The sequence below is a fragment of the Anabas testudineus genome, chromosome 13 (genome assembly GCF_900324465.2).
Source record: "Anabas testudineus chromosome 13, fAnaTes1.2, whole genome shotgun sequence".
Taxonomy (NCBI): Eukaryota; Metazoa; Chordata; class Actinopteri; order Anabantiformes; family Anabantidae; genus Anabas; species Anabas testudineus.
The window spans coordinates 18,885,889-18,896,966 of NC_046622.1; the positions used below are offsets into that span (position 1 = coordinate 18,885,889).

The following is an 11,078-nucleotide window of genomic DNA, read 5'->3' on the forward strand; positions in this document are numbered from 1 at the left end:
AGACACACACATAAAACAATTTAAGATCACCAAAGTTTTATTATGCATTATGTCTGATATAATTGTGATTGAATTCATATGTCTCTAATAGGTCACGTATCCGGCGAGAGCTCTTCATAGAGGAGATCCAGGCAGCTGGAGGGGTAGGACCTGGCAGTGAAGGGGGCTCCCCTTCCCTCCGTGGGTCCAAATCAGGAGAGGGGGACAGCTGTGATGGGACAGAATCTGAAGGCACAGTGGAGACACGCCAGGGACTGGGCATTGGACTGGAGGATCATAGAGGCGCATGCAAAGACCACGACATGGAGGCTGAGTCTGAGGCAGGGGGCTCTAATAACTCCCCTGCCCAGATAGACTGCCCCATCTCAGGCTTAACCGGGCCAGGCTCCAGCTGTGGACAGGGTGGTCTGGGGCTATTCAGCCTCACAGAGGCTTCCTCCAGTAGCTCTGCCTCTAGTACTAACATCCCTGCCTCTGGCCCTGCCAGAAACCCCAGAGACAACAATCTGCGCAAGAAGAAAGCAGCCAATCTGAATAACATCATCCACAGGCTGGAGAAGGCTGCCAGCAAAGAGGATCCCTCAGAGTGGGAGTTCTAGCTCCCCCTGATCATCCTTCATCCCTCTTGTCTCATAACCTCACGACCTCTAACCTTGGACCCCTCCTGCTCTGTTCCAGTTGGAGAGTGGACACAGCCAAAGTCAAGCTCAGCAGCCATTTTTATTACATAGAAGCTTTCCGAAAAGTGGAAAGAATCAAAGAGTGGTTGGAAAAACCCTTAAAAAGAAGATTTACTGAATACCTAGAAGAACAAACTAAGAGAACTTAAGTGTTTCTCCTGTTTTTTTTTTTAAACTGAGTTTTGTTTTTGTACTGAGAAAAGCACTTAGCCGTCCTGCTGGCCTCCGGCCCTGCTGTACCTCCCCTATCACCAGCCACTGGTGCACCAGACTGGTTAGTCCTGAGCTGGGGTCTGACCTGCAGCTGGGGTTGAAAACTGGACTCAGTAACACAGGCAAGGCCTGACACAGCAGCTGTCACAGTGATAGACACTGATAGATGATAGATAGAGACAGGAACTCTCTTACAAGAACTCTCACTTTCTTAAAGGAGATTTTTTCCGCTCTTCTTCTCACCTCCCAAGTGTCCACAAACCTCCCCTCACTCAGTGAGACGCCTCATTTTTCACACTGTAGAGTGACTGTTACAAACCCTTTGCCTTTTTCACTCACTGCGTGCGTGTGTGTGTGTGTTTGTATGTTAGGGGTTGTGTCAGTGTGCACGCGCGTGTGCGTATGTCTGTTTACACACCGAAATATGGTGTGTATATGTGCGTTCTCTTCTCAATGGCAGCATGTTTTCTTTTTTTATCTCACTCCTGCACTCTAAAGAGGGTAGTGGAAGGCCTGCTGGCTGAGCTGCCATGGTTACTGATGTAAGAAAGATGAACTTTGACCTGTTGTGTCCCCTATCCTATCCTGCTGACAGCCATGTGATGGCCAGAAGGATCTTGAATTCCTCACAACCACACGCACTCATCTGAAGAGGAAGGAAGGACGGAACCCCCCTTTTTGCCTCCTTAAGCCCTTCTTTTAAGGATGAAGGATGATCTCTTTTTTTGATATTGCAATTTGGTTGCCAATAAGAGATTGCACAGTCTATTGACTCTAAAGAGTACAAAATAGGGAATTCTAGGAAGCCTTTTAATTAGTACAAAATAAGAACACAAAATAAGAAAACAAGTTACTGTTGGATTAAAAAAAACTAATTAGAATGGAATAATGTTGCATTGTTGAAATACGATACAATGAATTCAAGTAGTACTGTAGCTGTCTGACATGGTGATACTATACGTGTCTCTTGTTGTTTTAGGTTGTGCACGTCACAACTTTGCCCAGCACTGGACCTGCTGGGTGTGTGTGTGTGTGTGTGTGTGTGTGTGTGTGTGTGTCTGCATCACGGATAAATTTTCTCTGTTCACAAACACACATCTTTTTATAGGCCAAATCAGGAAGAGTGTGTGTGCATGTGTGTGTCTGTGTGAGAGTGTGTGCGCATCTTGTGTGCATTTATATTTGCCTGCATGTAAGTCAGTGTTGAGGTCAATTCACTCAGTTAAGTTAAAGAAAAGAGTTATCAATAATGAAATTCTTGACTGAAACGTGGGTTTCAGCAAATGAATTGCAACGTACAGTGCTCGATTACACTGTACTTTCTGTTGATTGCCATCAAAGTGAATTCACCCCAACCCTGGTGTGAGAAATTACCACTCTCCTCCAGTCTATCCTGTATCCAGGGATGTAAGTCTTTTGCATTGAATTCTACTGTATACACTACAAATTATAAGGCATATCACCTCCTCCCTGTCCCACACAAGCCCTCAGTGCCTGTCAGCCCACTGCCTCCCCTTCGTGTGTGTGTGTGTGTGTGTGTGTGTGTGTGTGTGTGTGTGTGTGTGAGTGAGAGAGAGAGAGGGTGTCTGTGTGGGTGCATGCACACGCATGCCTGACAATTCATGCGTGTGCTCAAGTGCGTGCGATTGAGGAGTGTTAAGTGTTTCCAATGAGTGGGGTCATATTTCGTATCTACTTGCACACACTACTAGTGCACAACTGACACCCTTCTTTAAGCTGTTTGATGCGTTACCATTACATTAATCTTCTCACAAAGTAGTGTAATACTATGATTTACTGTAGCTTGGTTTTATTGCTATTTTGCATTTATAGTTTGGTTTTTATTCTGCTTATTTATAGGTGCTGTATTTTTCATTTAATGTCTTATCATTTGAGTTGTCTATTTTTTAAGGGATTATACTGTTCCTGAGGGCAAGTAACATTTTTATTAGACGTATAGACTGCCGGCAGTATTGGTTAATATTTACAAAGATGTACTAGTTCTCATTTGTTTGTATATTCATGAATCCTAAAGTTTAGTGTCATTTGAATAGCTTTGAGAAATGTGTTTGCTACAGTTCATGCTCCCGTAAGCATAAAGCTTTTACCACAACAGTTATGCTCTTAAATTGCTAGCTAGAGAATCAAAGGACATATCAAGATCACTGAATATATGATAGCATATCTCTTTTCCTGTTTTCTATTCTCAAATGATGTGTTTTTTGGCTGTTTCTTGGGCAAGCCCAACACTAACACTCGGCAGGGCATGCAGCTTTTTTTTAGATAGAGTTCACCCACTCTTAAATCACATTATCATAATTAACAGGTCCAAATGTGTACACTTTGTCAACTAAGTCAAATGAAATTACCTGAACATGAGAGCACGTTAACTTGAAAGAGGTCATATCTGCCAAATTGAGATTAGAGAAGTGTACCAGCTAGCAGGTGTGCTACGCCACAATAAACAGATAGCCAGCCTATGATTATGCAGAATTTCTATTGCAGTCCGTGACAAAGCACTTATTAGGATCTTTTTTTGAAGACTTAACCTAGGACAGGGTCTGTAAACACTACAACATAGTACGATCCCGGAATCTTGGGAAATGTATGCCTTTTTTTAAAACTGGTTGTGAACCAAGCACAGACTCTTATCCGCATCCTAACACTAAAAAATTGAAACATAACAAAATCGTGCCCATGTTTTCTACATGACAAAACTGTATTCTTAGACAGCAGCCCCTTACTTCAAACTACAGATGTCTGTGTGACAAAAGGGGCATTGTCCTGTACAGTTGTAGATATTATGAGTCACCACCTGTTGTTGGTTTGTATCCAAGATCTCCTCAGTCCATCCTCCCATCTCCCTGAACGTACATCCAGGCAAATTGCCAAAAGATACTGATAACCCCATTGCGCTGCATTAAGGTGCATCAGATCAAATTGCTTTGTCCTGTGTATCTTACGAGTGCGTAACTCCTCAAACATCGGCTCTTCCTGCAGACGACTGATGTGAAACATCAGCCTCGTGCAGAACTCTGAAGGCTTATTGCCTTCCATGGACTGCTTGGACTGGGCAACCACAATATGTTTTATGGTGATGAATGGTTACTGTAAAGCATAAGCACTTAACCCATTAGCCGTTTTATAGCCAGATCCATCTACTCACCTAAACCATGTGAGATCATCAGATTTGTGCCTTTAACTGCCAAGCAGGGCACCAAACTAGTGATGTCATTAGATGTAGACGATTTCACCTGATTTGTTCACAATCCGTCCGACATCTTTAGACACATTTATTTGTCATGCACTTCATATTGGTACTTAAAAGTTGACTTCTCTCAGCTGTGTGGGGAGGGTTGTATAGAACAGCCGGAGTGCAGTGAAACCGTAACGGGAGAATCCAGACTCGTGTAGTCGTATGACTGATCTGCAGACGCGCTTTGGTCCTGGTCTCATTTCAGACAGTTGTTTTGACACGATGCATTTCTTAAGTTGTACATAACCTCACTAGCAACAAAAGGCCAGAGCATTGAATGAAGGAGGAAGCATGCAGAAACAGCGTTCACTGTAATAACACTGAATTTATTCATAGGGCATTTTGTATTTTTTCTGTTTGTGTCAGGTTTGCTGTGACATTTAATAACGGCACTACAGGTATTGATAATGATGTGTGCCAATTCTAATGGTTATTTGCAAAAGAGACGTGTAAATACATTTGATCAAGTAGCTATTGATTCACTATTGTCACAGGATGCTTTTGTTTTTGAAGGCAGGAAGAGAGAAGGGACGATTCAGGACTTTTCCATGATCCACAGATATTTTTCTACAAATTTAAATCAGATGATTCTATACACTGTTGAATAACATTGTAAAGGTGTAACAGATGCTGTATATCATATCATGTTTTCTGAAGTCGTAAAGCTTTACTGTATGATCTGTTGAAGTAGTGGTTATTCATTTGACATATTAGTTGTAATGGAAGCCCGAACAGCAGCACTGGTCACCATATTCAGGAAAAAAAAAAAAAAAAAAAAGAAAGAAAGAAAAGAAAAACCTCAGATGTTTTTTGTAATACTTTTAGAATATATCTTATGAAGTGGGTTTTGTAAGGAAACACTTTCGAATCAGTGGTGCTGAATGCAGAGCACACTCAGTAATACATACACGCATAAAACAGCACAATACACTCATCATTTAAACCCCTCCCGCCTCCACCTAACTAGCGTGCTTTTTGTTTTTCGCTCACCTCTCATATTGGCTCTCGCTAATTTTAAGTCTTAAACAATTTCCTCGTATCTCGTCAGTTATTTCATGCTCACACGTACAACTCTAACACCCAGAGGTCAGCTCTGGAACAATAAACATTTCAGCGAATAAGCAAGACTTAAAAGAGGAAGCATAAAGCCAAATAGCGAAGGAGTTATCCACCTCTGTTGAAAGGTCGCTCACACTTTTCTGTCTGTTGCTACCTTGTGTTGTCACTTCAGTTCACCCATAGCTTAAACCCACAGTGTAGTTTGACAACCAAATGACCTGGGGAGATCTTCAACTCCCCCTTTTGGAAAGCTTTAAGATCCTTGTTGAGGCTTTAGCGAGTTCGGAGTGTTTTTAGATGATTTTTTCCAACGTGTCATCAACAACGTGGAAGTAATAATTCTCATAACTTCTCCCACTGCTTATTTTGTGAGTGTGAGTGTGCGTGTACGTGTGTGTTGTAGTACAAAAGGCTGCATGACTGTAAAGGGATGGTTAAAATGTTTTTTGAAAGTTGTTTCCCGAGCACTTCTGTCACTCCTGAGATGCTTTTTTCTCCTTCGGGGTTTCCCTCCCTTTCATTTTTCCTCATGTATCATTGTTTCTTTATCTTTCTATTTACTAAACGTATCATGTTGTTTGTTCTCAGCACTGTAAAACAGTCCCTTCTACAACATTGAAAAGCAATATCACTGTATGAAACGTTCACAATGTATTTGTTATGATTGACATTTGATTCATCATCATTATTATTCACATGCACCCTAGGTGTGATAATTGAAGTAAATCTCTTTTATACAAATACTAAAAGTGTGCTGTGGTAGTTTGTTTTTTTTGTTTGTTTGTTTGGTTTGTTTTTCTTTTGTTTCTTTGCTAAAAACCTTGGGAAATATACTGTAATTGTTGAATGCTATGAATGGTTCTGTAAAATAAGTATTCTCAGAGAAAGAGACACACGGGGGGGGTGGGAGGGGTTTCTGTAAGGGTTTCTGTCATGTTTTGGAATTTGGACTACTGCCATTTATTTTCGCTACAGGTGAGTAGTGTTGGAGAACTATAAATAAAACCTACATACAAACAAGAAATCTAAAAGAAACCTCATCTTCAATGGATCTTTATCTGTCCTCTGTTTCCTCGCTAGGCCGTTACGCACAGCTGCAGATGGAGTTTTCTGCTGCAGTGCGCACAAGCGCTGAGCAGAAGGAGCTGATCCTCAAGCTGGAGCACGACTTGAGCACCATCCAGACCATGTCCTCCCTGCCACGCCCCGATGCAGATGGGTCAGAGGTCAGCAACATGGGGAACATCCCGGAGCCAGTCAAAGAGGCCACTGCAATGTTTACTGGTAGGCACCTGCATTTGATGAAAAGCTGGGGGGCTGATTGAAATGTCAACTGGAGGAAGTTTTCCTTGTTAAATAGAGATATGTTAGTATAGGGAAGGCAGGAAGACAGTTAATACCGTTCATATGAAGTACATGCATTTCCCAAACTAGAACCATTGGAAGCAGTGAACTCACCCTTTAATTGGTAATAAATACACTGACTATTTGATCTCTAACATCTAAACTCGGTTTGCAGTGCTCGACATCTCATTTTTCCAACTGAGCTCTACTCACTTCAAACCAGCTGGAAGAGTTTAGCAAAACCGACATTTCTCATATGAAGTAACCATGTTTTGGCACCCTCATTTATCTAAATGGGCTGACCAAAACATTAGCAACACCTCTTAATATAATGCTCACCAGTACACCAATGTACACTATGACCTCAGAATAAACAGAGTATATTATGTTTACCTGCACAGGGACTGGAGATGGAAATAAGCTTATTGTGGTACATGATGCTGTTGAAGTCTGACTTCCTGACAGCACACATTCTCTGATTGAAAGGTAGACCTGCTGAGAGGAAGCTTTGAATGGGTTGTCTGTTAAATACTGCAGATTAAACTCATTAGAAGAATTCAGTGTTTCCTTCCATGTGCCAGTCAAGACAGTTTAGTTTTAAACTGTTAACTGGAATTACACCAGCATCACAGAATAAAGTGAAATTCACCAGAGTCATGGTTAATACACTTAATATGATGTGTAACTACGAGAAGTGAATTATGACATGCAAGTGTCTGTTGTCTCCAGGTTCCGGCGTGAGTTCCCATCCTGAGCTTCCTCCGGGCCAGATGGACTCTCTGCTCTCTATCATCTCCAGCCAAAGAGAGAGGTTTCGCTCCCGCAACCAGGAACTGGAAGCTGTGAGTCACGATCTCTCTCTAACAAACACACACACACACACACACACACACACACTCACACCCTATACACATACTGTTTATTGAGTCTTTCGTAGGAGAACTAATTTCTCATCCATTTGTTTCCTCTGTCCCTTGTAGGAGAATCGCTCCATGCAGCAGACCATGCAGGCCCTGCAGAGTGAACTAGACAGCCTGAGAGCAGACAACATCAAACTCTATGAGAAAATCAAATTCCTGCAGAGCTACCCTGGCAGAGTGCGTCTGTGTGTGTCTGTGTGCGAGTGTGTGTGTGTGTGTGTGTGTGTGTGTGTCTGTGTGCGAGTGTGTGTGTGTGTGTGTGTATGTGCGCTCTACATGGGTGACATGTTCTTGTTTTTGATATTAAACTGCTCTTGTGATATTTGGAACCTGAATATATTGTTGAATAAAATTTAGAATTGACAGTTTTCTCTTTGACGTAGGCCGGAGGCAGTGATGACACCGTGATGCGCTACTCCTCCCAGTACGAGGAGAGACTAGATCCCTTTGCTTCCTTTAGCAAGAAGGTAAAAAACACACACCTTCACAACACACAGAAGATCTTAACTGTATGTCTTCTCACTGTGACCAGTGATCATTCTGAATGAGAGATTAGTTCATTAGACTCAACAAGATTGAGTTTTACTGTTTTCTATGTTCACTATTGATGACGATGGCAAATCAGCAAGGTGATCTGTGTCATGTTTGACCTTGGTTTATTGTCATTCTTTAAAGTAGGAGCTCAAAACAAGGTAGGTAGGTAGACATTCTAAGGAAGTCAGACCTCAGTTCTAGGGAATACACTAAACACCTCAGACTGTCAGTATGTGAAATATAAAAGCACCTCAAACTGTATGTCATCTGTTTCGCTTTTCAAAGATGGTGTGTTTTGGTTAAGGCTAAATACTCTGTTTTACAGGAGCGTCAGCGCAGATACCTGAGTCTCAGCCCCTGGGATAAAGCAACTCTGAGCCTGGTAAACCTCGAACACACACACACACACACACACACACACACACACACACACACACACACACACACACACGTGTTACGACGTGTGATGTCCAACCCTCTTGTATTTTGTGTTCTAGGGACGAGTGATTCTCTCCAACAAGATGGCCCGGACTGTTGCTTTTTTCTACACTCTCTTTCTGCATTGTTTGGTGTTCTTGGTACGTCCCCTTGAAAATCTGAGGAGCTTCTAATTATGCTTCTGTGTGTTCAGCTTTAGAGAAATTGTTCTCCCCCTTTACGTGCTGGTTTTATTTTAATTTATTTTATTGTTCCTTCTCCAGGTGTTGTACAAAACTGCTTGGAGCGAGAGTATCGGCAGAGACTGCTCAGCTTTTTGTGCTAAAAAGTGAGTTTGCATCCTACAGTGGAATCTAAAGCTTGAACATGTGTCTGACTCTTTCTGCATCATGCGTGAGTTGAACAATGAATTTTAATCCCTACAAATCAAAATTTCTGTCTCTCTGTGACATGCAGGTACGCTGACCACCTCCACCGTTTCCATGAGAACGATCAAAACCTCTAAGCTCAGTCAGTCATGTCTGACCAGTGAGATGTCGGCATTCAACGGCATGTGTGCGCTGCATAAAAGTTTCCCTGTTTATGCTCCTAATGTAAACAGAGCTTTAATTTTCAGTTGTTCTTGCGGTAGCTAACATCTCCACTAGAGGTCAGTTCTGGCTCTAAGCTGTAAATCAGGGGGTTGCTCTACATTCTTTCTGTTTTCAGTACAAATTTCTCTTTAATAAGTTCCAATTAGAAGCCCAGCAAAATATATATTTAAAGGATCCTTCATGGGCTCTTAGATGATCGTAATAATGGATGTTGGTGATTAATAAATCCTAAAAAATGATTCTGCTTATCATCCTATACCAGGGACCACAGTAATCTTTTTTTTTTTTTCTTTTATTGAGTTTAACTGGAATTTTGAATAAGGGGAGAATTGAAATTGATTAGGATAAAGTTAATATAAAGTTGATATAAGACAGGGATAGGGGATATGGTTAAGGAACATTTTGTTTGAATGCATTTTTGTGAAGGTGGGGAAGAAAGAGATTGTCATTTAAAAAGTTAAAATGGTGGTGGAACAGCTGAGAAGGTTTTTAATTCCTTTTGACTTGAGATTGACTAATGTCATTGATTAATGGGTAAATACGGTTTTAATGACTTGGCATTATTACCATTTAGAGACCATTTGCTCCTCACCTGAAAAATGAGGGTTTGCAGTAATGATACATTCGTGATTATTAAGTCAAAACAAATCACTGTGCATGTTTACCTGCTTTCTTCTTCCTTTTCTGACTGACGTTGCAGATATATTCCAAATAAAGTCTATGCAGTAATTTTTCTTGTGTTGTTTTCATTCGGAGATGTGGGTAATAGTGAAGATGGCACTTTGTGGATATAGGTATATGTTACTTTGTAACCAAGGCTTGAAACCAATAAATGCTCTCTGTAGGATGTGTAGGGAAGTTGAGACTGGAGTCGGGGGTGAGAAACAAGGTGGCTGGTGGCACCGCCTTCCATGTGGGAGACTGGGGTTCGAATCCCAGGTGTCGAATCCAAGGTGTGGCCTACCTCCAATAGGGGTCCTTAGGCAACACCTCCTTACACCTGCCCTTGTAAGTCGCTTTGGATAGAAGTGTTTGAGAAAGTGTCTCTTATTTAAAGGAGGAAAAGCTGAGCTCCTCCATAGGCCTCCAGTGTTGTCCAAAAACTTAAAAACAAACAATCTCCATGTACATTACCTTTGATACTGTAAATATATGTGTATGTATTGTCCTGCTGGTGGAAATACTCAAATCTAGATTAATGTGCAACTGAAAAATAGTCCTAGTAAATGCATTATTTAGACGTCTCCCCGACAGTACGGTGCCCAGATTTTCCAGGACTTCGCTTAATACATATTTGTATTTCTAAGAGGTTTATGACCTCCTTATAATCATTATGCTGAGAACCACAGGCAGAATTGGGAAGTCATGGTTTTGTGTTTTTACATAAGTCATGATGGAAAAGAGGCAAATGTATGCTGGAAGCAAACACTTGTAGTCGTTAACTGCCAGAAGAAAGCCCGGCTGAAACCGGAACGCACACAGGGATGGCAGGAGTGAATGTCAGCGATTCAGGTCTCAGCATGTCCCACTGATAGCTGCCTGCATCTGAGTTTGACTGAATTAGATTGCATTATTCATGAGAAGTCTCCTCTTAAAGAGCACCTCAGCTCACAGTCATTAAAGACTAACAAGAGACACACACACACACACCTCCTCCTCCTCCTTTTTGCTTATCAATCAGAGCAGACCTCAGCAATCTCAGCACAATTACAGCCTCGTTCTGACCTTCAGAGCACCATTCACCTCTAACCCCAGACAGGGATACGCACACAGTTTGCTTCCCCTACGCCTCCTCTCACCGGTTCCCATCTCGGTACCTTTCCCCCACATCCCTCATCTCAGCTTCTCCAGCTGCTCATTGACGGCTCCATTAATATTAACAACATCCATCTGTGGTACAACAAGGATGTTATTTTTACTGCCGTGGACAGGTCACTTCACGAGTCCAAAAGCTTTCTTTAGTGACACACAGTGACGGGTCGGGATTTTATTTTCTGGCATGTTTCTGAATCCTTCAGTGACGGTCACTATAGAACTGGAA

The 11,078-nt window shown here is 41.8% G+C and overlaps 1 protein-coding gene across 5 annotated transcripts in view; it reads left to right on the forward strand.

Annotated features, from left to right (window-relative positions):
- cux1b (cut-like homeobox 1b) overlaps positions 1 to 10,776 on the forward strand; it is a 60,350-nt gene extending 49,574 nt beyond the window's left edge. For 2 of the 5 annotated variants that reach the window (XM_026370060.1, XM_026370078.1), the window contains one exon: positions 92 to 5,951. In XM_026370060.1, coding sequence (XP_026225845.1) covers positions 92 to 599 — 508 coding nt within the window. In that variant the 3' untranslated portion in view covers positions 600 to 5,951. Of the gene's footprint in view, positions 1 to 91; positions 5,952 to 6,288; positions 6,493 to 7,281; positions 7,395 to 7,532; positions 7,650 to 7,855; positions 7,940 to 8,331; positions 8,458 to 8,503; positions 8,585 to 8,707; positions 8,773 to 8,900; positions 9,772 to 10,671 lie in introns of those variants that run through there. The other 3 variants (XM_026370086.1, XM_026370093.1, XM_026370069.1) reach the window with 3 other exon arrangements.
- The last annotated feature ends 302 nt before the right edge of the window (positions 10,777 to 11,078 follow it).